This window comes from Felis catus, chromosome A1 (genome assembly GCF_018350175.1).
Source record: "Felis catus isolate Fca126 chromosome A1, F.catus_Fca126_mat1.0, whole genome shotgun sequence".
Taxonomy (NCBI): domain Eukaryota; kingdom Metazoa; phylum Chordata; class Mammalia; order Carnivora; family Felidae; genus Felis; species Felis catus.
The window spans coordinates 196398544-196425644 of NC_058368.1; the positions used below are offsets into that span (position 1 = coordinate 196398544).

The 27101-nt window shown below is 57.1% G+C and overlaps 1 protein-coding gene and 1 non-coding gene across 4 annotated transcripts in view; one reads left to right on the top strand and one right to left on the bottom strand.

Moving 5' to 3' along the window:
- Positions 1–7907: 7907 nt before the first annotated feature.
- On the bottom strand, positions 7908–26335 carry CDX1. 2 transcript variants are annotated; one of them, XR_006585068.1, is made up of 4 exons: positions 25996–26335; positions 19632–19799; positions 13315–13375; positions 7908–8478 (listed from the first exon to the last, which is right to left on the bottom strand). It is a non-coding gene; the product is annotated as a caudal type homeobox 1 (transcript). The 2 variants fall into 2 exon arrangements; XR_002745415.2 differs by having other exon boundaries at positions 7908–8600.
- PDGFRB (platelet derived growth factor receptor beta) overlaps positions 9264–27101 on the top strand; it is a 37853-nt gene continuing 20015 nt past the window's right edge. The window contains exons 1-4 of one of the 2 annotated variants that reach the window (XM_045036959.1): positions 9264–9880; positions 22221–22445; positions 25104–25149; positions 26334–26657. In XM_045036959.1, the coding sequence (XP_044892894.1) occupies positions 25128–25149; positions 26334–26657 (346 nt within the window). In that variant the 5' untranslated portion in view covers positions 9264–9880; positions 22221–22445; positions 25104–25127. The remainder of the gene's footprint in view (positions 9881–22220; positions 22446–25103; positions 25150–26333; positions 26658–27101) is intronic. The other variant, XM_011286103.4, reaches the window with a different exon arrangement.

Consider the following 27101-nt stretch of genomic DNA (forward strand, 5'->3'; position numbering starts at 1 on the left):
TTTACTAAGAAGTTTCAAACATACACACAAGTGGAATTTGTAATGAGCCACTATATACCCATCTCTCAGCTTCAACCATTATCAAGTTTTTGTAACAGTTATTTTATCGACTCCCCTCTTTTTGCCGGAGTATTTTAAAACAAACTTCAAACACCATGTCATTTCACCCCTACATACTTCCGCATGCGTCTCTAAAACACATGGACACTTTCTTACATAATATGCCATTAGACACATCTAACAAAATTAACACAAATTCTTGAGTCTTATCTAACACTCAGTCTGGATGCAAAATTCTCCAGTTGATTTTTTTAACAGTTGGCCTGTGTGATCAAGGTCTAAAAGCTTTGGTTCACTTATAGCTGGGGCCCATTGGTATTTTAAACGCTTCATGCGTGTCCCTCCCCCGATTAAAGAAAGACTGGTAAACATTTCACAGCTACCCAAGAGGGAGTGTGTAAAACAGCTGAGGAGCCCGGAACGGGCAGCAAGGCTGAGAGATTTGGGGAAGGATTCATGAAGGACAAGGCCTTGGGTCAGGAAGTCTTGGGGAGATGGGTTCCCTTTCCACGGGGGGGTGGGGTTCAGTGCCAACAAGCTGCACAGAAGCCCCCGACGGTGTTTGATCCTCCAACATTTCCTGGGGACACCCTACCTGTGCAGAGACGTGTGGCCCCCAAAAGGTGGACAGAATCAGGGTCTTCTCAACCTGTCCCTCCCTTGGGTCACTGCATTAGTTTGCCAGGGCAGGTCAGCATCATTTCAAGGCTACATCCAGACAGATGTCAGGATCTGAATATAATTTACAGGGTCCAGTGCAAAATGACAACGTGAGGTCCCTTGCTCAAAAATGATTCAGAATTGCAAGATGGCGACAGAGAGGATTTAACCACCCATGGGGCCCTTCTAAACACTGGGCCTTGGGTGACTGTACAGGTGACCCACCCAATGAAGCTGGCGCTGGTCAGAATCTCGTCCATCTGGGGTTCCAATGGGTACTATAACAGAATCGGGGACAGGAAGCACGGAGCTCCCCTTCCTGATCAGAGGAACTTTCCGTTGTGCAGGTGGCAGCAGTGAGGCCCAGCAAGGAAAGGGGCCATGCCCAAGTTTATGCAACAAAAAATGAAAGCTGGTGGGGAAAGGGAGCTGCCTGTCACTGACATGGAATGAGCCCATGGTTGCCTCTGTGGGAAAGGTTCCCTTTCCCAGGTCAGGAAGGGGGCGTGTTGGTGAAATTCTGACTCTTTCAAGCGGTCAGTCAAAAACTGACAAGTATACAAAGAAGGGAGAAGAGGCCCAAAAAGACAGGGTTCTCCTCTCTGAGTTGACAAAACCGGGATTGCTCAGCAGGAGGAGAAAATCTGGAATGGGACTTGAGGTTCTGAGTTTGGGGAGCCGTGCAGGACAGACCTGGGACCTGAGAGAGAAAGCTGTAGGCATAGACAGACATAGGTTTCAACCCATCCATAATAGAGTGCCCTCTGAAGGGCCATCCATTAGGAAATGGGCTGTCAGGAAATAGAGAGTGAGCTCATTATCACAGGAGGTATGCAAGTGACTGCTGGAGGTCTCTGGTCACAGACGCTGCAGAAAGCATGCCTATCCTGGGGGACAGGAAGGTTGGTACTTTCCGGGTGCCCTCTAATTCCAACAATATGCTAAATCAGAGCTCGGGAATAGATATAGGAATTCATTTGCTCGTGTGTTCATTCATTTGACAAATATGTATTATGGTAGTGAGGCCCTGCCCTTGGGGTTTTATAGTCTGGTGGGGGGGGGGGGGAAGAAGCATGTATGAATCAAATAATCACAGATAAAAGTGAAATTACATCTTGGTAAGAGCAACGGGGAAGCTGGGCAGGGGTCCAGAAATGACGAAGACGGTGCCCAGGGCTTGGGCGGTGGCTGAGAGATGAGGGCCTTAAGGGCAGAATGGGGCCTATTTCCTGATCCGGGAGAGATCAAGACCAGGGAGCCCTGAGGCCTGGGGGAGTCATCCCACCGGCTTCGTGATCCCCTCAGGGGAACCCCCTTAGGGTTGTCCTCTCCCAGGGTGGAGGCTGGGGTAGGCCTCCTACTCCACAGACACATCCTGGGGGTAGGCCTCTACTTCCACCTTTCCCTGGGCCTGCTCTTTCCTGAACCCTGGGTGTTGGGAAGGGCGGGGCAAAGCAGGCTGGCCCCATTTCCTGGATGAGGAAGCACAGAGAGGTCCAGGTATCTAGGCAAGGTCACACAGGCACGGGGCTGGTCCCGGAAGCTGGGTCTCCGGACCCCACTGGCCTTTCTCGCTGCCCACCCAGAGTGCCCGAGGGGTCCTCGGCCCAGCCCTACTGATCCTCCAAGCATCACCCCCTCCAAGAGAGTAGGAGAGCAGGGACAACATAGACTTCGCCGCATGCTGACCATGGTAGACCCTTACAGAGCCAACGCGCTCCTTCACTCAGTGCCAGGCAGGAGGCCAAGTTCATTTGCATGTATTATTTCAGGTAGGGTGAGGCAGGGTCTTGTTACCCCCACCTTGCAGATGAAGCAGCTGGAGCTCAGAGAAGTGAAGTCACTCCCCGGAGGCCGCATAGCAGGTCCGTGGCCTCTCTGGAAGTTTTTCTTTCCTCTCCAGCCTGGGAAGGTCGTGCGCTGTGTGCGTCTCTCTCTTAAACCCGGGGTTTTGCTTATACAAATATCTGCTTCCTCTTCCTCCTCTGGCTCATGCAAAAAAGCCTCAGTTCTCCCGTTACCCTCACCTTTAGATGGACCCCTCCAACCAGAGACCCGAGACCAGCCCTGATGTGAATCCTGCTTCCCCCTCCTGAGAACACTGTAACGTTGTTCAAAAGTCCCAGGCGGGGAATCTGAAATGGCAGGTCCCGCCCCACCTTATCCTCCGACTCGCCATGTGACCTTGAGCACCTGCCTCCCTGGGCCTCAGTGTCCCCATCTGCCCACTGGGAACTGGTTGTCTCAGACGGTGGTCCAGCACGGTACTGTGACTGTGCGGAGAAGCCCCCGTCCACCGCGTCACAGCCTCTTCCTCTGATAGCCCCTTATCTCTGGGAGCAGCTGTTTATTGGACCCTTCCTTGCCTCTGGCTCCCCGGTGGCCCCTCTTCCCTCTGGGCTACTCTCACATACCTGACCACAGCCTCCAGGGGTGGGGCGCAGAGACACGGCCTCATAAAGATCTTGGTGATAAGTCGGTTTCTAAACAGGTTTATGGCCGTGGAAGAGGAAAGGTTCTGGGCTGAGCTTTCGGTTGGAAGTGGATTGCTGAAGAGAGGCTGGTGGCCTGGCTTTCGACTTACCCAGACTGCAGCCCAAGGGCCTTGACTCACTCTGTGACCTTAGGTGAGGAACTCTCTCTGTCTGAGCTGTTTCTTTCTTTCTTTTTTAAATGTTTACTTTATTTTTGAGAGAGAGAGAGAGAGAGAGAGAGACAGAGAGCAAGCAGGGGAGGGGCAGAGAGAGAGGGAGACAGAGAACCCGAAGCAGGCTCTGTGCTGACCGCAGAGAACCTGCTGCGGGGCTTGAACCTCAGATCATGACCTGAGCAGAAGCTGGACGCTGAACCAACCGAGCCACCCAGCCTGAGCTATTTCTGAGATGAAAGCAGGCATGGCCGTTCCTGCCCTGCCCACCTCCAGGGGGCAGATGTGAGGCTCACGGGTGGGGGCTGGGGCTCCTGCGACATGTCTTTTCCTTCTGCACCCCTCTCCCCACCTCCCCCTCCCGCACCTTTCGTCTCGTCCTCCAGAGGCTGGGGCGTCACCTGCTGGCACTGCGGGGTACTACCGGAAGGCTCACAGGCTGCCTGTTCTCCAACTTGACCCCCTGCCAGACTCCCTGATTCTCCTCCTGCTCCCCGTGGGGAAGGAAGGCAGCCCTCCAGTACATCGCCACTTAGGGAGCAGAAAGGATGCTAGAACCTAAGGCCTAGGGGCAGAATCATCTGAAGGGGCAGAGCATCGGACCCTTTGTTCAAAGAAGATACAGCAGCCAGGGAAGGAAAGGAAGGTCACTCCGTGAGTCAGTGGTTAAGCATGGACTGGGGCCCACAAGTCCTAACTCCCTATAGGGTGCATTCCAACAGTCTCTATTTACGATCCAGTGCTGGAGGGAGGGCAGCCAGTCCATAGTCAACTCCAACAGCCTCCATACTAGCCCCCTGCTGTCGCCTTTGTTAGCCCATCCTTCACAGTGCACTACAGTGACCTGATCTTATCAGTCCCTGTTTAAAATCGTGCACTGGCCCTCCTGACCCTCAAGACAAAACCCACAAGACCCTGAGGCCTGGCCGCTGGCTTCCTCTCCAGGCTCTACCCCGCCATGTCCCCTCTGTGTCGCAACCATTCTTTTCTTTCTGTTCAAACACACCAAGTTCTTTTTGGCTTCCAAGTTTTTGCATATGCTGTTCCCTCTACCTAGAACACTGTTCCCACTCTTGTGTTGTGTGTGGCCTCTTAACCTCAGGCTTCAGTTGAAGTATTTCTTTCCCAGAGAAACCTCAATCTGCCTAGACAAAAGCCCCCACCCTTATTCTTCATCTTTTTCATCACACTGATCACAATATGATATCACTGATTTGTGGTTTCCTTGGTGTTTGCTTGTGAGCCCTATGAGGGTGGGGCCCATAGTAGGTGCTCAATTAATTTCTACTCTATGGATAAATGGTAAGAGGGACAGCAGAGCCTGTGGGTCAGACTCTGCCCGTTTCTTGCTATGTGCCCTCCTGCAGGTTTCGGCCTTCTCTGGGACCCAGTGTGTCCAGTGAGGGGGACATATGTGTCCTCTGAGGGCCCTGTTGTTCTGACGATCCTCGAACCATCCGTGTGTACCAGGGCACACTCTTGATTTCTGGGGCACTGAGACTGAGGTCAGCTGGAGCCTGGGAGAGGCTGAGCGAGGTAGGCAGGGTCCTATCTCCAGGGACCCTGTCAGGCTTTGGTGGCTATAGTCTGGCCCAGCGAGGGCAGCACACAGCGTATTGAGTCCTTTAAGTGCATCACAGATTGCGACAGTCTTTCAAATCATTCCCGAGGAATCTAGGGTGGGAGTGTGGCCCAAAGTGCCCCCCCCTTGGTTCTTCTGCCCAACCAGCCAGCCACTATGTCGAGTGTCCAGGAGGGGAAGAGGCCTTTCCCAATGTACCCCGATTCTGGCTCCCCAGCTGCAGGTACCAGGATCTACCTGCTCCGCGCATGCAGAGTGGAAGGACACCGAGCTGGGGGTCAGGAGTCCCGCGTTCCAGGACCTTTCTCTCTCGGCTAACCTCAGGCAAGTCTTCTCCACTCTCTGGACCTCGGTGTCCATGCCTGTACTACGGATGCACTCTTAGGACACTTCAGGCCCTGACATCCAAGATGACTGTGCCGATGCCTGTGCTGTGTGTGCTGCTTCCTCACCCCAGGCCTGGGGAGCCTGGGATGGGGGGCAGCGCTGGGAGCGTGGGAGAGCCAGATGCGGTGGCTGCTGGCCCTGCCTGAGTGAGTGCTGAGCTGGCCTACTGGGAATTCTCCCACTCAGGCGCCCTTTCCGGGCCCCCCCGCCCCCTGCCCCACTGAGAGCTGTGGCTTCCGGCTCTGACAAGCGTGGGTGGGGGTCTGGGGAGGGGGGTTCAGTTCAGCCTGGTTCCCTCCTTCAGGGAAGAGCTCGGGCCTGAGTCTAGACAAAAAGCATCCCTTCCCGGCCTGGTCTTGTGCATTACAAAGCCTTGCTCAGTCAACTTTCCAGCCCTGGCCTCAGTCATCTGGGCTGTAAAATGAGCATTTGGATGCGCTGCCCTGCGGCCCTGGTGATGGACTTCTGCGACGGCGGCTCCCGGAGGAGACGCCGGAGAATCGTTACCTTTAGTGGGGCTTTCTCGCTCTGCTCTAGTCCTTGCGTAAGACACCTGGGGCGGCACTCACGCAGGCCTCTCAACGACTCGGCGAGGTAGGCACATGTATCCCCATTTTACAGCCGAAAACCCCGAGGCTCAGAGAGCTTGGGTAATTTAATTTGCCCAGGGTCACACAGCTAGCAAGTGGTAGAGCTGGGTGGGACCTTCCGGTGTCAGAGCTCAGGCTCTTAATCCTTGAGCGTGACCCCGTGCAGTGGAGGGGGGAGAAGTGCTGAGCCCCAGACCCAGAGCTCCCTTCTCCCTCTGTATCCCGCTCACTTCACCTGAGGCAGGATTCCCCTCACTCCATGCTCTGCCTGCCCACTGTCGGCCCAGCCTTTCCACATCAGCGTTGTCCCAGGCTAGACGGGGCTCCCAGCATCTGGGCAGCTGGGAGACTATTCATGGCCGGTCCTGTCCCTGGTGGGGCCGGGGGGCTGTGCTGACCACCCCAGCTTGACAGTGCTACACCGCTCAAAGGTACTGCCCACTGCCCACCCCTTCAGAGCACACAGGGGAAACTGAGGCCCAGAGAAGGACCGGCTGCGCTCAGCAGCACACAGTGATGGGCTGCAGCTGGAACGAGGGAAACTCAGTATTTCCTTAACACTTCCAGACGCTGTACTGAGTCCTTTAAGTGCATTACAAATTGCAACAGTCTTTCAAATCATTCCTCAAATGAGCTCTATTTGCCAGAGGAAGAAACTGAGGCTCAGGAGTTTAAACAACTGGCTCAAGATTGTGCAGCTGGGAATTGCAGAAGCTGAGGTTTGAACCCAGTTCTGTCTCTGGCTCTAGAACCTGCCCTGTCAATCATGACTCTTCTGCCTCAATGGTCCAGCCCTTGGGGAGTGCCCTGTGGTGTTCCGTGCGGCTCTGGTCCCCCAGCCCCATCTCAGCTGAGAGGAGGCACAGCAGCCCTGGTGCCTGCCAAGGGTTAATGGTGGTAGGGGCTAAATGATTCCAGATGGGCCAGCCGGACGGCTGGGCTGGCCGGAAACCGGCCGCCGCCAGCTTCCCGGGGGAGCCACCACCAGCCACCCCCTCCCCTCTGTGCTGCATCTCTGGCCCCCAGCTGTCCCCTTGCCCTGGGGCCCACCAGCCTCCTCTCCCTAGCCAGAGTCCAACCTAAGACACTTGTAAACAGAGCATCCCAACCGCCTTCCAGCACAAGGAGTTCAACCCCGTTATGTACAAATGGGGGAAACTGAGGCTCAGAGAGGCAAAGGTGTCTCTCCAAGGCCACAAATCAAGTCCATATCTGGGTGTCCTCATTCCCGGACTTGTTGGGGGGGGCGGAATTAGGGGTTGAAATGCCTCTTTGCTCCCCGAACCCCCCCCCCCCCCAAAAACTGTCTGGTCCCAGCAGAGAAGCCAAGGCTTTGGAGGTGAGTGGTCAAGTCAAATGCTCGGAGTTGTAAGGACTCGTAGGGTCTTCAGGCATAAGAAATCCCAGTGTAGGCCTGACCCTGTGGTCCTTGGAGTCCCCCTCTCATCCCCTAGGGCCCCACTGCTATCAAGCTAGGCCAGGCCCCTCTCTTGGGAGTGTCTCACGGCCTGCACGCTATGGCTCAGGACCCATCTGAGAACTCTTCTCCCTCCGTGCGGCCCAGCCCAGATGCTCAGATGTTGGGCAATCTCCACTTAGATAAGACCAAGAAATGACCTCAAGATATGCTATTGTGGTTGGCATGAAATCCCAGCTTGGGCAAACACTCCTGCCCCATGAACAGAGGACCCCAGAAGAAGGGGGTGGACAGAGGTGCGGAGAGTAGGAAGGAAGGAGCCCTGGGCAGAGTCAGGCTCTACCTGTGTGACCCGACCCGGGACACCTTTCTTTTCCCCTTCTGGGACTTAGTTTCCCCAGTGCATACAGTGTTGGGGCAGAGGATGACTCAACTAAACTCCCTAAACTCTTTAATTTTTATTTTTTTAACTTTTAAACAATTTTTATGTATTTATTTTGAGAGAGAGAGAGCAAGTGAGCAGGGGAGGAGGGGCAGAGAGAGGAGGAGAGAGAATCCCAAGCAGGCTCCGTGATGACACATGTGGGGCCGGAGTCCACGAACCGCGAGATCATGACCTGGGCTGAAATCAAGAGTTGGACGCTCGACTGACTGAGCCACCCAGGCGCCCCACTAAAGCCCTTTAAAATGATGTCCTCGGGCATCTAAGAGCCAGGAGTCTGTGACTAGAGACGTCTAGTGGTCTGAGGAAATGAGGGTGGACTAGGTAGGGGGAGCCAGAGATCCAGCCAGGTTTTGGAGGGTCCTTGGCAGACCCTAGTAGGGAAGGGAGGGCAAGAAGCTGGAAATGGAACATGAGCAGGTACTCGAAAATACCTGTTGAGTGACTGCATGAGAGGCAGGGAAAGGGATAACAGAGGAAGGAGGCAGGATGGGAGGCCCAGTCTGCACTGCGGTGTGGGTCTTCCATTGGGGTCAGATTGGCCGTGTCTGTTTCACCATGTAACTCAGGAGGCCTGATTCCGCCCCGGTTCTGCCATTGCTGTGTGAGCTCAGGAAGCTCATTTCACTTCTCCGGACTTCCATTTCATCGTCTATAAGGTGGAGAAATAATCCTTTCCTGGTACTCCAGGGGCTGCAAGATGACAAGAAGTGATTCGTTTGGAACTCTGAGCTATACCGGGTGATGCTGGGCAGGTCTCTTTTCCTCTGCACCAATTCACACTTGGGTCTTGGGTTTCTCCTTCTGAAAAGTGACTGATCGTAAAAAAGCCTCAGTTAGCTACCCCTCTAAATGCGCTCTCAGCGCCCTTGCCCTCCTCTGGGGTACCTGCCTGTACATCCCTGTCTCTCCCACTAGCCTGGGCCACCCCGAAGTCAGAGACTGTGTCTTACTCACTACCGCATTCCCAGCACCCAGCACGGTATCTGGCATATAGTTGGTGCTCAACTTGCTTTTTTTTTTTTAAAAAATATTTATTTATTTTGGGGAGAGCACAAGTAGGGGAGTGGCACAGAGAGGGGGACAGAGGATCCGAAGTGTGCTCTGTGCGCTGACAGGCTGACATCAGCGAGCCCGATATGGGGCTCGAACTCCCCAACCGGGAGATCATGACCTGAGCCGAAGTCGAAGTAGGATACTCAACCCACTGAGCCACCCAGGTGCCCCGTCAACACGCCTTTTCAATAAATGGATGTTGACCGAATCAATCATGTAACTTATCGGAGTTGCCTTTATAGATGGGGAAACTGAGGCACGGAGGGAGGACTCGGTCCCAGGTACCACGGCAAGGCATCAGGCAAGTGGGGCCAGGCCACTTTTTAATAAAAGTGACTCAGCGGTTGGCGTGGGCTGCGGAATTTCTAAACATCCCCTCACATCCTGAGAGAGCAGGCGACGGAGGGAGCAAGCAGAGGGAAACGAGGAAGAAAAACAAGAAACTTGGGGGAAAAGAAAGAGAGGGGGGAAGAAACTGAAATTGAAAACAGACACACGCGTCCACCTTCCCCGCCCCCTCGCCCCCCTTCTCCGAGCTGAGCCAATCAGAGGCGGCCCTTCAGCCTTTCCCCCAAAGTGGGGGAGGGGCAGGGAAGCCCACAGTAGTGTGAGCTCCTGGGGCTGCCAGCGCCCGCAGTCCCTGCCCATCCCGTCTGGGACGCAGGATCCCTCTGTGAACAAGTTGGAGGCAGAGAGAAGGAGGACGGCAAGGAGAGAGCTGGGCACCCTCTGACCAGCGGCTGTGCCCCGCAACACCGACGGCCAGACCCAGGGCGGCCCCTCCTGGCAACCCTGCTCCTCCCGCAGGATGCTTTGGGATTGAGGCCACTCCTCATCCCTGCAGCCCCCTACTCCCCTCCGTTCTCCTGAGGCTCCCAGAGACTGCAGCTGTCCTCCCTGCTCTCCTACCCAGCGCTTGCCCCATTTGGGGTCCAGCAAAGTCTCTCTGTTAATGAGAGGCCAGTGAGGAGGACTTCCTGGAGGGGGTGACAGCCCAGAGCTCAGGACTGTGCCCACACCCGCAGGCATCAGCAGCAAGGTAAGTGCTGGGAGAAGGGGAGATTCCCAACCCCTTGTCCTGTCCCCTTGCTCCAGCCTGTGCCTTCTTGGGTAGGTCAAAAAATGGAAAATATTTTTAACAAAACCAGATGGGAGGAGGCCGGGAGGCTGTGGGCCACGTCAGGGCTGGAGAAGCTAGTTCTCTCCTCTCCTGCTCGGGCTGCTTCTGGGGTGGGTGGTCTCAGTCTCCATAGCCCTGCTGCCCCCTGCCTTCATCAAATGAACCCCAGAGGTTTCTGGGTGCCAACGGAGGGCCTCCAAAACGTAGCACTGCCTGACGGGGCTGGGGAGAGCTGGAAGGAGCTTGAGAGGGCCATTGGGAGGTGGCAAGCAGGGTACACGGATAGGGGACCTCAGAGCCATGGCCCCTGTCTCTGGGCCCAAGCCTTGTCCTTAAGAATCCATCTGGCTCCAGGCCAGCCGGCCGCCAGGCAACCTCTTCGGATTTAAATGGATTTGCAAATTTTCCAGATTCCTAAGATGTCCTTCCAAACCCCCAGTGGCTGGGAAAGTGCGAAGGCAAGGGGGCTGCGGCAAGGCTAGCGGTCACGGTCGCGTCGCGCAGCTGGGGCTGTGGGCCTGGGGGTCTGGGGCCGGCCGTCAGATGTGGGGGCCCCTCTGTGAAGAAGGGGGTCAGTCGCTGGGCCCTTCCCTCTGGACTCAGGCAGCTGCTCAGGCCGCCTTGCTGTCTCCCTCCTTCCGGACGCTGCTTTCACTCCATCCTAAAACATGAATCTGATCACGATTCCTTCTTTGATTCTCCCCTATAGAAAGCCCCAACTCCTAATAGTAGCTGCCATTGATTGACATTTACTGCATGCCAGGACCGCGTGGAGAGCTTTATGAGCATGATCTCACGGAACTCACCAGCAGCTCCAGAGGCAGGGACGGATTTTATGTTGGTTGTACGTGTGAGGTTCACAGCAGCTACAAAACTGTATCACGCTGCTACTAAGTGGCAGAGCTCCGGGAGATAACAGGCTCCCTGCCTCGTTTCTCCAAACCTGGGCCTTGTGTCAGTCAGATCCCAGGGTTCTCAGGAGGAGTAAGCACAATCCTGCCTATGAGAATGCCCTTCCTCATCCCCTCCATTTTCTTTCAAGGACCTTGCCTACTTCACCTCCTCCAGGCAGTCTTCCGAGGTTCTTCCAGTCTTCCAAGTGTTTGTCATGCCCTTTTGCCTTGTTGCTTGGCCTTCTCTTCCTGTTTGTGCTCTGTGTTCTGCCCCCAGCATCTGCCGGCGGTCAGTGGAACCGAGAAAACGTGCCGGGGAAGGGAGGAGGGGCTCCGCCGAATACCTCCTGTTCCCAAATGTGAGACCAGAACCGGGCCCCGGCCTTCCCTCCGGTGACCTTCCAGAGCATCATGTAGTTCCTCCAGACTGCATTTTTCTATGTCAGACAAGGAGGAGTGTCCCTGCCCGCCTCTGCAATCCCAGAGGGCACAGAGGCCTCTAGTGAGATATCTGAAGTCACACAGTCCTCCCCTGCCTCCATGCAAGACACCCTCAACCCGCAGTGCTCCAGGATGAGGATTGTGTTGGTCACTGTCAAGGAGGGCTTGCCCTGTGCCAGGCCCAGAGCCTGGGACCTCACCTACCAGGTCTTGGGAATTGGTATTGTTGTTACCCCTATTTTGCAGACAAGGAAACCAAGGCCCAGAGAGGCTATGTGACTTTCCCAGTGTCACACAGTTAGTAGAGTTGGTACTTTGGCCCGTGTCTGCTTGAAAGCAAAGACGTAACCCTTTGCTACCCGGGGAGCCCCAGGTCAGAAGGAAGACAGGCTCCGTCCTCCCACATAGGCTGCTCCTGGCTCCGGCACCTTCTGCGGCGGTTAAGTTCAGCTTCAGGCCCCACCTGCACCCAGGTCCGCCAGGAGCCTGGCCTGGCCCTAAGTGAGGAAGGAGACCATCTGGTCAGCACCTTCCCTTCAGGGGTGATCAGGCAGCCCTCCCTCCTCTGTGGGAAGAAAAGCTGAGACTTGTAATTGCCCACAGATGTGGGACAGCGGAAAGCACCGTAGATTCAGAGTCAGGAGACCTGGCGTTTGTCCTGGCTCAACTCAAGTCCACTGTGTGGCCAACTTCGGGTCCCCGTGTCCTTTTTCCGGGCTGCATCCACATCTCGAAGGCAGTGGGCACCATGCGTAAACGACGTCAGGTTTGGGCACCAGATGACTGTGCCATCAATCCCTAGTTGGCTCCTGGCTGGCCGGGTGACCCTGTGTCTGATTGGGCATCAGTCCCCTCCTCTGTGAGCAGCAGGGAGGTATGTAGGCCGTGTGAGTATAACATAGGTAAGGCGCTTGCACTTTACAGGGCTGGACCTAATGCCATTGGCTAAGAGAGGGTCGCTGCTCTCTCCGCCTCCTGCACAGGACTTGGCGGTGAAAGCCGTCTGCGATCCACAAAGGGCAATGCCCACAGAAGGGGCTTGGATACCGTGGGGATTCTAAAGGCCCAGTTCCATCTTCCAGGCACAGGCTGGTTCTGAGACCAGCTGCCTTCAGGACTGAAGGAGGGGACTTGTGCTTTGCTCGGGATGGGCTACTGAGTGTGGTGGGGAGGGCGGAAGGAATGAGAGGGTCCCCTAGACTTCCCTGAAATGCCCTTCATGCCCACCCTACTTCCTCACGCATGTTTCAGAACGCTGTACGCAGTGGGTCCTTGGAATGGGGGGAGATCTTCCTCCACTGCTTTCCGTAGGCCTTCCTGCCCTTCCCCCCCCCCTCCGCCCCAGGGCAGAGTTCATAGCACCTCAGCTGGGAAGTAGAGTGGGCAGGGTGATATAACAGGGACAGCGATTCCTGAGTGGTTCTGTTGTGCCTCCCATCCATTACTGTGAAGTTCACTGCTGGGTTCCTTGGGGCTTCGAACAGGCCCAGCATTCAGAAAGCGCTTAATAAATATTTGTCAAACTAATATAATCATCACAGCAACCTCCAGGCGTAGATAGAAACCCTCTCTGTTTTATACGAGGAACTGCCCAGAGAGGTTAAGTCAGTTGCCCAACGTCCCACAGCTAGGAAGCCACAGAACTGGGATTTGCATCCGGGTGTTTGTGACTCCAGAGCGCAGGATGAGAGGCTGGGTGGGGCACGGGCCACCCCTGGGGATGCAGCACAAACTCTGAGAATGTGCCGCAGCTGCGGAGGCCCCTCAGAGTTCCAGAGGTGGTCATCAGACCCTGGAACACATTCTGTGTGACTGCGGGTGAGTCAGTCCTTCTCTGGGCCTCAGTTTTCCCATCTGTGAGACCAGGAGGCTGAACAAGATGATCTCTGAGCTCCTTCCAGGCCCCAAACAATTCCAGGATTCCAAGCCACGCCAGCCCGGATTGGCAGCCACACAAGCTCTGTTGTGTACTCAGGCATCATGCATATTTAACTTCACAATGAAAGGGGTTTTTCTTACCCTTTCTCCATCCGTTACAGAAAGAGGTCGGGATCGATGACCACTAATGGAAAACTGTAACCTGCAATAAAGAGGGGGAACTTTCTATAGTTAGAGCAGCCTGTTAACGCACTTGGTTTCTCAGGGAGCTCTGAGGGTGTGTGCCTGCGGAGCCCGTTTTCCTGGGATACAGAGGAAGGAGGGTAGGGAGGTGTGCATGTTGGGGTGTGGATGTGTGGATGCTGTGACCCTTTAGGCCCCTTCCAGTGCTGATGTTTCGAATCTCATACGCTCTGATTTCAAGAGGAAGAAGGGCTTTGGCCCAGTGGTGGTTAGGAGCAATGATGGGGTCCCGAGGCGAGGGAATGGTGTGGGGACCCACGCCCCACCTCTGGGTGGGCGCGGGTGTGGAATCGACACAGTTGTTGCTTCAAGTGTGAGGGTCTTAAGGCAACTCTCACACTTAAGATGGAAATCTCCCAAGATTTCAGACTCAGAGCCCACAGGCAGAAGGGCTTCCTGAAGCCCCAGGCCCTTGCCCCAGGAACCCCCCTTCCCAGATGCTTTCTGGGGCACCCTGCCCCCAGCCTAGTGCAGGAGGCTGAAAATCAAAGTGTATTGCTTTAGCTGCATTAATGCCATCTGCCATCTCTTCTCCTTGCTTCAGATCAGAGCTATTTGATGTCTCAGGTGCCCAAAAACCTTTCATCTGCAGGAGGTACCAGCTTCTCCGCCCTATGATGGAGTCGGTTGTACTTTAGGAAGTGGGGGCAGCAGGGCCAGGGAGTCTGTTCTTGAAGGTCAGAGACGAAAAGGACTCTGGGGGTTGCCTGGTCCAACTTGCTTATTCTATGGGTGGGAAACTGAGGTCCAGAGAAGGGGAGGGATGTAGCTCAAGTCGTACAGGTCATCCGTGATAGCACTGAACCCGGGACCACTGAGCTGGGCATGTGCTGTGGCTTCTCCATCCACGTCTGTCATCCAAGGCTCACTCAGCCCCAGTCCTCCCCGGTGTGAGGTCATAGGGCAGAGTTTGGGCTAAAGAGGAAGTGCCATTTCCATGAGGGGTGGGACCCCCCTCCCCCTCCCCCTCCCCCTCCCCCTTCCCCTCCCCCGGGGTAGTTTTGTGGACCATGGAGCTTTGATCACATCACTTCTCCATTCTGGCCATAAATTCCTTTTATATACACGAAGGGGAGGCCGAGGGAGCAGCTCAGTGACCTCAGAAGCTCCATCCCGCTTTGCCCTTAGCCCCCCTGCCAGGCTTCTGTGGCTGTTTCAAATCCTTGTTGCTGCCCTGGTAGCCTTCCTTCTTGAGAAGTAGAACTGAAAGACTGTGGCCTGCTAGCTTCTCCACTCCTGAGACTGAGCCGAAGTTGGGTGGGTGGGGGGATTCCAGGGTCAACGCGCAGGGCAAGGCTCCGCTTTACAAACCTGTCACAGCCCTAGCTCAGGGCACCGGGCTTGAAGGGAAAGGCTCACATCTGACCCAGCAGACCGTGGGCTTCTCCCCTCTTACCTGTATTTGTGCCCTTACCGGTTCCCAGGCTGGGGCCTGTCTGCTGAATGGGTAGTGAAACAGTGATAGCTAAATGCACGGAGAGATGAATAAAACAGACGGGCAGCTGGCTGGCTGGACAGTTGGCCTCCCCTTTAGTCCAGGGAGCAGGGATGACCTCATGTGCATTCGACATGGGCAGTCACAGAGGCCTCCATGCTTCGCGGGGGCCCCACACTTGAAATTGTTAATATTGTAACAAGGGGCCCCACAAATTATATGGCTGGTTCTGCCAGGGGGGTTAGGCGGGGTTTGAGACGGCTTCATGTCCGAAACTGGCGTCTCTGCCTCCACTGTCCCCATTCTAATCCACGTCCTCCCACTGATGCTAACCTGCTCCTGTCATTCCCATCTGAGGAGCCCCTCCTCCCATAGTGCTTGGAGTTGGGCTGTATTGCTGTCCAGCCAGCAGCCAGCCGCCCCCTTCCCCACTACCAATGCCCTGAAAGGTTGGCTTCCTCGTGCCTGCAGGGCAAAGCCTAAATCCTCACCCGGAACCCCCAAACTTTCCCAAAGTAACCTCTGCACTCCTTCCCTGCCTGTCACCTACCTCTTTGCTAAAGAGCCCTGATTTCTGACCTAGAAGTTTTCTTCCTGCTATTTTCCCAGGTGCCCCGAGATCTCCCATTTCCCACGCAGAGCCGCTGTGGAATGCCCTTCCCTGGCATCACCCACCAAAGAACCCCACTAAACCCTGGAGGCTGAGCTGGCGGCCACCTCCTTCCCACTGAAATAATCACATATTCATAATTGTTGCCATTTACTGAGCACCTATTATGTGACGGGTGCTTTTCGTCATCATCTTACCCCTCCCAGCAATGGAAAAGGAAGTCTCTTCTGTCATTTTCCGGGAGGCTGGGACTCAAGAAAGTGAAAGTCAGAGAGGTCACACAGTTACAAGGTGGTAGAGCCGGCCAGGACTTGGACCTGGATTAAGTGGCTTCAGAATGGAGCTGCTACACCTGGTCCGGCTGGGCTCCATGGGATTTCCATGCCCTGGGTGGCATCAGGGTCTCCTTTTGCCCTCTCGCCAGCTGGTCCCATTACCACCCAGGAAGGAAAGAGTCCCCATCGCTTGCCCGTCCCAGCTCCCCAGCTTAGCGAACCCCGAGGTGTTAGGGGACAGCTGAGGCTTGAAGACCAGAAGGGCTGACCCTACGAGGCCATTTGATCCCTTACGCTGTGTAGGCATCTATTAAGCATCTACCGTAAAGCCTAATTCTGAATTAGGAATTTGGAGGCTCAGGGCGCCTGGGTGGCTCAGTCGGTTAAGTGTCCTACTTCAGCTCAGGTCATGATCTCGCGGTTCGTGAGTTCGGGCCCCGTGTCAGTGCTGACAGCTCGGAGCCTGGAGCCTGCTTCAATTCTGTCCCTCTCTCTCTCTCTCTCTCTCTGCCCCTCCCCAACTCTCTCTGTCTCTCAAAGATAAACATTGGGGAAAAAAACCAAAAAGGAATCTAGAGGCCTCTGAAAAAATTATTAGGTGTGTTTCCTCATTTGTGGGGGAATCAAAGGAAGGGATTAAGACAAAGGTCCAGGAAGGAAGTGGTTGGCAGACAGGGGACCGGGAGTCATTGCACTTGGGTCGTGGTCCTGGGTGGGCCTTGAAATCCCTGACTATGCTAGGAGACACCCCGCCCCCACCCTGGCTGAGCCTGCTGGCAATGCCAATCACAACAGCAGCTGCCCCTTCCTAAGGAGCCCTTCTGGAAGGGGCTTTCCTACCTTCTCATTTGTCACGTGCAATCCTTGGCTGACGAGCCTGGCCAGGGGGCCTGGGCGAGTGAGCGAGCGAGTGAGTGAGTGAGTTACTCTCCTGTGAGTGAAGAAGAACGAGGCCACTGACTGGCTGTGTGCCAGGCCCTGTTCTAAGCATTTTACTTGTATGAACTCATTCAATGGCCTCTACAGCTCGGTGACGAACCCCGACTTCCAGATGGGAACGCCGAGGCCCAGAGAAGCGGACTAACAGTCTGGGGGAGAAGTGGGGTGCGGGACCAGAGGAAGGGGCGAGAGAGAGAGAGAGAGAGAGAGAGACAGACGCTGAGAAAGGGAGAGGGAAGTGAAATGTGGGAGTTTTCTCCCCTCTGGCTCTGCCGCCCCTGAGGGGAATCTCAATGCCCCACGTTGGCTCCAATTAATGGCAGGGTTGCTCTTCGCTAGCTCCCTCGGCCTGCCTGTGGGCTTGGGCTCTGGGCTGGCGGGGGCAGGCCACGTGCTGGTGGGTCAGGACAAACGGCCTGAGGCCTGCCTGCCCCCTGCCCACTTGGCTCTGAGGACCCATTCTATTTGCGGCCCCCACCCCGGCCCAGGGCTGATCCGGGGCTGGCAGCAGCCCGGGGAACAGAAGGTTTGCTTGTCTCTGACCGCCGCACCGCCCCCCCCCCCCCCACCGCCTCCCCAGCCTCAGCCTGGGACCCCTCTCAGGGGCTCCTTTGGCTGCCAGGACCTGGGCTCTCTGTTGCCATGGCATCGGCCAGAGATGAGGCTCTGGGGGGCGGGGGGGGGGGTGGTGCAGGGAGGGCAGTGAGGGATGGTGAAGGCCCGGAACTCTGCAGCTGCAGAGGTGCTGGGGCCCCTGCAGGGGCAGGCCTGGACCCTGAGCACAGCGGGCCTGTGGCAGAGCCGGCCACACACCTCGCCTCACTGATACTCGGGACGGGCCTCAAGGCAGTGGCTGTCCTGGCCAGAGCCAGGCTGTCCTCAGCAAGGACTCCTCTCCTCACCCATGCGCTCTCCGGCAGGCTCTGCGGTGAAGTTGCAGGAAGGTTCTGAGCTCTATCCCCAGCTTGACTTTCAAATTACTGGGCGAGCTGGGACTCACCCCCACTCACTCTGCACCTCAGCGAGGGAGGGACAGGGCTCCGACCTCAGGATCCTTCGGTCCTTGGGAGCCTGCATTCTGTACGGACCCCATTAGGGTAAACTCACTGCAGACTGTTCCTCCGTGGACAGACCTGTTTCTGGGTGGGAGACAGGCCGGCTCTAGTGGTGGTTGAGCCTCCAGGTTTGGAGTCAGACAAGCCTGAGTTTGCATCCCCGCTTCGTGGCTTACTGGCTGTGTCAGCCTGGGTAAGTCACTAGACCTCTCTGAGACTCAGTTTCCTTGTCATGAAACAGAAAGCACGATTATAACCCTCTCTCAGCATTGTTGTGAGGACAGAACAAAACCCCCCCATGTTATGAAAAATTCTGACTAGCCGGACCTCTGAGGATCCCGAGCCCTCCAAGAGTGGAATGGGTTATGGATGAGGTGGTGAGACGCTGGTCACTGTGCACCACACAGCCTGTTGGCGGGGGGGGGGGGGGGGGGGGGGGGGGGGGAAGGGGTGGGGGGGGCGCAAATAGGGAGTATTTATGGCCCCTTCCAGCCCCCAGGTTGTGGGGCTCTCTGCCTGTCTCCTACCCTGTTTTTCAGCTTCAGGCTCACCCTGCTACAAGGAGGGCCTGCACTGAAAGGCGAGGTCGGGAAGCAGAGGGTGAGAGACCAAGGCGGGTGGATCATTTGAGGCTATGCTGTGTGCCAGGCAAGGGCTTGTCGTCTTTACCTCCTGCCTTTGAGAGGCTGTCACGTGGGCGTTGAGCCTGGGTGCTCTGGGGTCAGCCCGTCCAGGACTGAGCACTGGCTCCCCTGCCGGCAAGTTCTGTGACCTTGGGCAAATGATTTAACCTCTCTGTGCCTTGCTTTTCTCCTCTGTAAAATGGAGAGGCGACACAGAGATCATGGATTCTTCTGAGGTCATTCACATCAACGGCTTAGCCCAGGCATTGGATACAAACTAAATCAGAGGTAGCTGTTATTACTCTTGTTACTTTCAATGCCTTCTAAGCCCTTGTTCTATTCTGTAGGCGCTCTAGGGGGTCCAGATGGGATCCATAGGACTCTGGCCCAGGGGCCCACTGGGCCTGGGTAGAGCCAGGCCATATGGCCCTGGGGGTGGGGGTGGGCAGCCGTGGGGGACAAGCAGGGAGGCCAGAGAGGCGCCGGAGGAGGCAGGAAGTGTTTGCTCGGCAGGCAGGCAGGCAGGCGGGTGGACGGGAGCATGTAGAAGCCTCCCTCCCTCACTGACCTCCTTCTCAGGCTGGTTCCCAGCCTGTGTGAGGACCCAGGCCCCCTCCCCTGGGCCCCCAGTGGCCGTGAAGCACACACTGAGCGCTTTCCCACGAACTGTTCCAAGTAGCTGGGCCTGCAGTATCCCCCACCCCCAAGCACTCGCACTCTGGCGGGTGAGGGGGTGAGTGGCAGAAGGGGGGGGGCTGGGGCTGGGGGGGATCGGTCCGTTCTTTATCAGCCTGGCTCTGATCCAGACAGATGTTTCGTTTTATTTTGAACTTCCAGAAAATAGGTCATTTCTTTCCATTGTGTCCCCGGGGAGGCCTCCTGGGGCGAGGAACACAGAGTGAGTGACGAGTGTGGGGGCCTCGCTCGGGCCCTGGGGAGCTGGGAGGGCATCAGCCTCCCTGTGTCAGTCATGATGAGCTGTCGGCAGGGCCAGGCCGGGGCACCAAGGTTCTTAAAGGCGGAGTTAAGAAGCCAGCCCCTTCCTAGGGCCAGAAAGGTTCCTCTGGTTGGGGTGTGAGAACAGGAGGGAGGGGACAGACTGGCGGTGAGGAGACAGAAGCGGGGAGGTGCAGCAGGACCGACAGAAGCGACAGAGTAACAGTCCATGGAACTGGCACGGTTAATTCCACCCACTTGGACTTCCAGAACAACGAGCGCCCAGGCCAGGCTCCAACTGAGCCGACTGCTGCTGCTTTGTTTGGGGGACCTCATAGGTACCTGAAAACACTGAAGGTCCTCTGGGTCTAGAAGCAGCGTGGCAGAGTAGAGCCTGGATGACCAAGCTGCATCGCTGTGTGATTTGGGCCAGGTTGGTCATCCTCTCTGGCCTTGATGTGATCCTGAGGCTTGTGGGGGGAGTCATCGTGTAGAGGTGGAGCGTTGAACCTTTACAGACAGACAGAAGTGAGGCATAGGATTGAGGGTGGCAGGTGGGAGCCCCTTCCCAGGCTTCTACCCCCCCCCCCCGACCTGTAACTGTGTCCCTGCCCAGTGGACCCTGCAGTCCTCCCTGGCTCCCACCCACGCCGCAGGAGTGCACATAGGCCTCAGATCGCTTGGGTTGAGGCCACACGGACCACAGTCTGCCAGGTCCAGCCGGTGTGGCCCTCACTCACGTGCCCTCCCAGCTGCTGGCAGGAGGGCTCAGTCCCTGGCTCCAGATGCCTCTTGCCCCCACACACTCCCAGGCCCGAAGCTGGCTGCCTTCTCTGAGCTGAGTCATGACATCCAGGCCAGGGCCCCTCCCCGGCACCCAACCCCCACCCCAGCGTTCCAGCCCAGCCCAGCCGCCTTCCGGAGCAGGGTCCCGACGGCCACAGCATGGCAGCTCTGGAAGGGGCATCCAGGACAGCCCTGCCCACCCTGTGCGCACACAGGGAAGCCAAGGCTCAGAAAGGGGCAGGACTACCTTGCAGGTGGGTGACAGAGCTGGGCCGAGGACCCACATCTCCTTATTCCCCAGCCAGGGATCTGTGCCAGTTTGTCCCAGGGGACGCAGAGTGGAGAGAGGTGTATAGAAGAGAGGACGAGGCTGCAAGCCACTCACGCCGCTGTCCCGCTTCTGCCTGCAACTTAGTAAGCCATCTCCTGGGAGTCTCAGTCCCCGTTCCCTGCCTGGCTGGGACAGCGCAGGGAAAGTGACTTTGATATAAAGCTTTATGTATGGCAGGGCAGGGGGCATTCTGTGGGGACAGAGATAGTCTGAGCCCCCGGGCCGCGAGCCACCAGCCTCACATCAGAGCCAGGGACCTGAGCTTGCCTAGGTCAAAACACTGGGACCTGTCCCTGGTTCTTTCTCAGCCTCAGTTTCCTCACCTGTACAGTGGGTACAGGAAGAGGGTTGGATTGGATACATGATCCCCGAGGGCCGTGGAGCTCTGAGATTCCATGACTCTAACCCCGAGACTCCATGGCTAGGCCTCCTCCTCCCTCTGGCATCTTGTTTATTCGGAGCATCCCCGGCCCGCCCGGGACTGCCTGCCCCAACGACCCCCTCCTCCCCGCAGCGTGCCTTCCCCCCCATCCCCATCTCGCCGCTATTTGTGCCCGGCCTGTCCCCTGCCGCCAGACTGAGGGGGCCTCTGTCCACTCAGGTGCCCCCAGCCCCTCCAAACCCTAAAGCAGCTGGGTGGCAGTTCCCAGTCCTGCCCCTCTGCCCCATTCTCATCTCAGAAAATGGCATTGTGCCCCCAGGACACACACGCTCCTGGCCCCCAATATTCCAAGTCCAAAACAGGAGCGGGGGCTCATTTAAGCTACTCTCGCTCCAGCGCCCCGGCACCTATCACCAAGTCCTATGGTTTCTCGGCTAAACAAGTCGCATTGCCATCTGTCTCTCTCCACCCTCTCGCCAGCCCAAACCAAGTAAGCGGAGAAGGTGGTGGTGTAGAGAGAGTTCAGTCTCTGCTCTGCATTCCTGGGCAAGTTCGCCAAGTACTCCCTGCCTCAGTGTCCCCATCGAAAACAGGAATCATCCTTGTATCCACCTCCCAGAGTTGGCTGAGGAGCAAGTAAAGTCGAAAGAGGCTAAGTGCTCAGAACGGCCGCTGGTACAGTAATGTAAAACACGCACTGGCTTGTGTTCAGTATCGTGGATGTGTGTTCAGGTGTGTCTGGGCCTGCGTGCACACGCTCTGTGCATATCGTGTGCACACAGCTCTGCACACGTGCACGCTCCCATGGGCGTGTGGGAGGCATGCAGGCGGCAGTCTGTGCCGTGCGCACGTGTGCTGGGCACGGGGAGGGAGGGGAGTGTGTGCACGCGGGGCTTGCGTGGGCAGGCACATGTTGAGTGCCTGCGTGGGGGCTGGGCACACACATGGCCCGCTGCACACAGATGTGTTTCGGAGCAGCGTGCGAGTGAATGTGCAGGCGGGGGTGTGTGCGTGTGCGTCCACGCTCACCGTATGCAAGCCTCCCTCCCTGGCAGCCGCAGAGGCCCTCCTCCCTGGCCTCCCTGTGTCGTGGGAGTCTCGGGACCCCGAGGGAGGGAAGCTGCTGCTGGCGGATGTGGCCAAGAGGGACTGGATTTATTTAGATTAAGGTGGTGGGAAAGGAGTGGAGACTCAGAAGAGCCGGGAGGAGGGAAGGCTGGGCTCACGAGGGATCCCCAAGCATGCTTGCTCCCCTGGACTTGAGGTCCTTGATTCACTGTGAGGAGCTGGGCAATTACTGCATCTTGGGACTGACCTCTGTCCCCCTAACCGGGCCAAAATAAGAGGAATCGTGAGGCCTTCCTGGTCCTCAGCACTCTCCTCATGGAGAGAGGGGGGATCCCTGAGAGCCTCCTCCTTCTCTCTGTTTCAGGGGCCTCCCCAGGCAGGAGAGTACGGCAGGTCGGAGGGTGCCTGCTTCCTGACTGTGACATCCACCTTGTCCCGGGTGGCTCCTTCCTGGATTGCAGCCCTCCCCCTAAAGAAGGGGGAGTTGTCACAGGAAAGCCCCTAACCTCCACATCAGCTGCCTGGACCTCTCTGGGGTTGGCTGGAACCACAGCAGCCTCTGGGAAGCACAGAGGTCCGTCGGCATTAGGTAGATAACTGGGCCTGTCAGGGAGTCATCTAAAGATGGTCTGGGAGCTTAGGTCTGGTGCCACCAAACTCCACTCTGGTTCTTCCCCATCCTCCTCTGGCTTGCTGTCCATGCCACCTCTGGGGTTTCCGTATCACCAGCTTACTTGTCTCAAAGTCCCCTGAAAGACCGTCTAACTCCTAATTGTAGAGATGGGAAAAGTAAGACCCAGAGAGGGAAACAACTTGTCAAAGTCCACACAGCATGTCTGTGACCAAATGGTCAGGGAGATTCAATCCACAGAATGAGATGGGTTATGGATTCTCACGTGACTCCAGCCTCACTAATGTAGCCCCCTCCTTCTCATCAGCCCTCACCTCCCTAAACCACCCCAGCAGGAATAATAGTGACTAGAACCTTCTCCCTGGCCAGTCAAAAAAGCAGTTTTAGAACAGGATGGCTCTTTGAGTTGACCCATCTGAACCTCTCCCTATATTCATAGGGAAACTGAGTCCCAGAGAAGGCAGGGGACTTGCTGAGTCTCCCAGCGAGTCTGCGGTCCCTTGTGACTAGAGCCAAAATGCTCATTGCCTAAAGAGAGAACTCAGTCCAAGATCCCCGGGGCATCTATACTCGCTCTGAGCTCTTTTGCCCAGCCTATCCTATCCCTGGCCTGATTCTGCCTTTTTGCTGTGTGACTAGGTCATGATTCTGTCCCTCTCTGGGCCACTGCCTGTTTGAGAAGGCCCCTCATGGATTAGAGTCTCAAAGACTCTAAGCTGCCCCCAGCCCGAGGCCCAGCAGGAGAGGAGCCAGGGTCAGGGGAACTGGGGGCCCAGCCGGCATGGCCCAGCCTTCCAGAGCCAGGCCGGCCCTGGTTACAGTGACCTCCCATCTCCAGGCCAGCCGACCAAATTCCTCCTTTAGAATAATAAACAGTGTGGCCAGCCAGGGAGGCTGCGAGGGGAGGGGCAGGGAGGCTGAAATGACCCCCTCCCCCAGCCTGGGCTGCTAATGATTTTCTTTGGCTGAGATCTCGGGCAGGAAGGGGGGAGCCAGAGGGGCACCCACCGAGGGGCAGATGGGCCTCCGTGGGGGCTGCTGGCTCTGCCACGGCCCGGCTCCCTCCTGCCGGAGGAGGCCTGGCATCCAGCTGGAGGGGCTGGGGCAGGAGGCAAGGGAGTGGGGGTGTGTGGAAGGGCTGGGCTTCGGGTCTGGGACAGTGGGGAGAGAGGAGAGGGGAGAAATGAGGGGAACCTCAGGCAAGCCAGTCTGAAGGGGCAGGAGGAGGAAGAAGGGCAGAGCAGAGCTGCTCAGGGAGCTTCGTGGGGTGCTGGGCAGAGGGGAGCCTGGGGCCCACTAGTATGTGTCAGTGCAGCCCTGTGAGTGGTAAGCTTCCTGTCATCCCTCTTTGAGAGTTAGAGACTGAGGACATAGGGACAGCAGTGGCACAGGAGGCAGCCGCGCCGGGGCTCGAACCGGGACCCTGGCCCTGGATTGGAGAGTAAAAGGGCCAAGATGGGGAGTGGAGTGGGGGCAAGCCAGGGTTGGCCGCAGGAGCAGGACCTGGCTGGGCAGCCCCTCAGGGAAGTCAGCAGCCCCGCAGCACCAGGAGGCTCCCTGTTGCCCGGTCATGTGGTCACTTCTCACGTTTCTTGCTCTGTGATCTTGTCCACTTCTGGCCTCCTTCCTGTCGATGCCGTGGGCAGACCCTTGTAAGCCTGGCCACTGGTGGTTATTTGGGACCCTCAGATAGGGCTGCCAAGGGCAGGGATCGAGCAAAGACCCACCTAATGCAGTCTGTGTCTCTGTGTTCCTGCCTCTGTCTCTCGCTGCCTCCTTTGGTCTCTGTGTTTGTCTCTCTCTGCCTCTATCATTCCAGGCCTCTTTGTCTCCCTCTCGGACAAGTTCTGCTGTGTCACCCTGGACAAACTTCTTTCCCTCTCAGAGCCTCAGTTTCCCCATCCGGACACTGGGGCTGGGAGACTTGGATTCAGTAGTCTCTAAGGACCTTCGAAGCCTTGCCGGGCAGTGGGGCCTCCCCTGGGCCCACCCCCTGGCCCCTCTCCCCTGGGCCTCCCTGTGTAGCTTGGGGCTGAGTAGAGGGGGCCAGGCACGGAGGTGCCCCCCTACATTCCGCAGTCCTGACTCCCCCGCTTCCCTTCCCACAGCCGCCTCCACTTCCTGTTGTGCTTGTGGAGCCTGTGGGAGTTCTCTGGGCTCTGGCTTACCCCCTCCAGCTCCCCCACGCCTTTCATCACGCTTTCCCAAATATTTGTCCTGGCAGATAAGAGCCTGGTATTGGAACTGTCACCCGGAGGACTGGCTGTTGGAGCTGGCGGGCGCTGGACGCCATCCAGCCCAAGTCCCCTCTCCCACTGTACATACAGAGAAACTAAGGCCCAGAGAGGCCTGGGTTCAGCCAAGGCCACTGGAGAGGTAGAGGCAGAGCCAAAGCAGGGTCCAGGCACCCCGAGGCCAAGCCCCGTGCAGGGGGAGGGGACTCTTGGGCATGAGTGCCCTCTTGGTAATGGGACATGAGTGGTTTTTGACTTCAGCCCCATGGACATGGAGACTGGGTGGCTGGGGCTGGGGTTTACTCTGTAGGACCCACGTGCTAAGACAGACTTTGAAATGACTCGGCTCGCCCTGAGCCCCGACCCTTGTTTAACTCTGCAGGACACCACGCAGCTCCCGAGCGCCATGCCAGCTCCTGTCCTCAAAGGTAGGTACACTGCAGCTTCTGAGTGTCATGCTAGCTCCTGTCGTCAAAGGGGCAGAGGGGCCCTGGGAGGGTGGTGCATGATAGCACCAGGGCCTGGGAGGCAGGGGCCCTGCCGTGCTCTTGAACCTCAATTTCCTGCCTTTCCAGTGGCTCTCAGTGGAGGCCTTTTTCTACTGCCCACTCGACTCAGAAACCTCGGTGGACCCCTGCTTGTCCAGAGCCATTAGCTCAAATCCTTTGCTCAGTCCTCCATACCCCGTGGCCCCTCACCAGCTGCCCCCACCCCACTTGCTAACAGTCACCTCCGTCTCCCACCTCTTCTGAGGACTCATTGGTATCAGCCTGGCTGGTCTGCTTCCGGTCTGGGACTCCCCTCCCCTGCCTGGATCTCTCACTGGCTGCGAGCTCCCAAGGCCTGGCTGGGCTTCTCCTAGCACACCCTTCCCTCACTGCTGCCTGTTACATGCCGTCGGTGCTCGAGGGGCTGGGCGGCCGACCAGCTAGTCAATCAATGGTCACTGGCAATCAGTGACCAGCTGACAGCCTACCAAGGATGAAGGATGACTGACTGGCTGGCTGAGCACCCATAGGTCTGGGGGACGTGGCTTATAGAACCTTTCCCGGAGGATATCAGCAGGGGGAGGGGAACCAATCACCTGACCGCCCCCCCCCCCCCCCGCTCACACCCCAGTTCCCTCTGGCTCCCAGCGACTGCTGAGTCTCTCCTGCCCAGTCTGACCTACTCTGAACTACTGTGCTCCACCCTCCCCGAGCAAGGCCACTTCTAGGCTTTGGATGGAACCCGGGCAGCTGGGGCAGCTGCAGGGAAGGGGCTCAGAAAGTGACCTGGGAAGTAATGCAGGAACTGGAGGCCTGGGAATTGCTTCCCGAGGATTTCCTGAGGCCTTCGGGAGAACATGCCCACAGCCTGCACACAGCATAGCTGAAGGACTCTGAGGCTTAGGATGGAGAGACACTAAGATCAGGAGGCCAGGAGGCTAGAAGGAGTCCCTGGGGACCAGGCACTGGACAAGCAGGCTTCAGAGCCACGGGTTCCAGTCTCTGTTGGATTAGGGAGGTGTGTTCTTCAAGGACTGTGCAGATATGGCCTCCTCCAGGGTCAGCCGCGGGGGGGAGGTGCTGACGCGCCTGTGCCCTGACATCCGATGCCTTTTCTCCCAAAGGCCAGGTGCTGTTGCTGCCCCTGCTGTTGCTGCTGGGACCACAGGCCTCCTGGGGCCTGGTCATCACACCTCCGGGGCCAGAGCTTGTCCTCAATATCTCCAGCACCTTCGTTCTGACCTGTTCGGGTGCAGCTCCGGTGGTGTGGGAACGGATGTCCCAGAAGCCCCTGCAGAAAACGGCCAAGAACCAGGATGGCACCTTCTCCAGCACACTGACACTGACCAATGTCACTGGGCTAGACACGGGAGAATACTTTTGCACCTACAAAAACTCCCTCGGGCCGGAGCCTGCTGAGCGAAAACGGCTCTACATCTTTGTGCCAGGTAAGGGCCCCCGCCTGTGTGCCCACTCCCTGACTTCTCAACTGCAGGTGTCTGGGGGAAGCTGAGAGTGCTTAGTGAACACTGTGAGGCACAGCCAGCTTAGAAATGCAGACAAATCATGGAATCCAGCCTGGCTCAGTCCAGGACTGTGTTTACTCCCACCCCTTGGTCTGGATATCTGACTCCTCCCGGCCAGCCCACCCCATTCCTGGCTCCCAAGAACTCTTCATTCTCAGCAGGTTCCAGTATGCTCTCTTTTGGCCTCCACATCCTAACTTTCCCATTCTCCAAGCCCCAGGTACTAGCTGCCCTTTGACTTGTGGCTTATTTTCTTTCTCACCCTGGTGCTGACCGTATCAAATGTGAAAGCTAGAAGAGACCTCTGAGAGCAGCTTTATTCTATAATGGGAAGACTGAGGGCCAGAGAAGGGAAGACACCTGCTC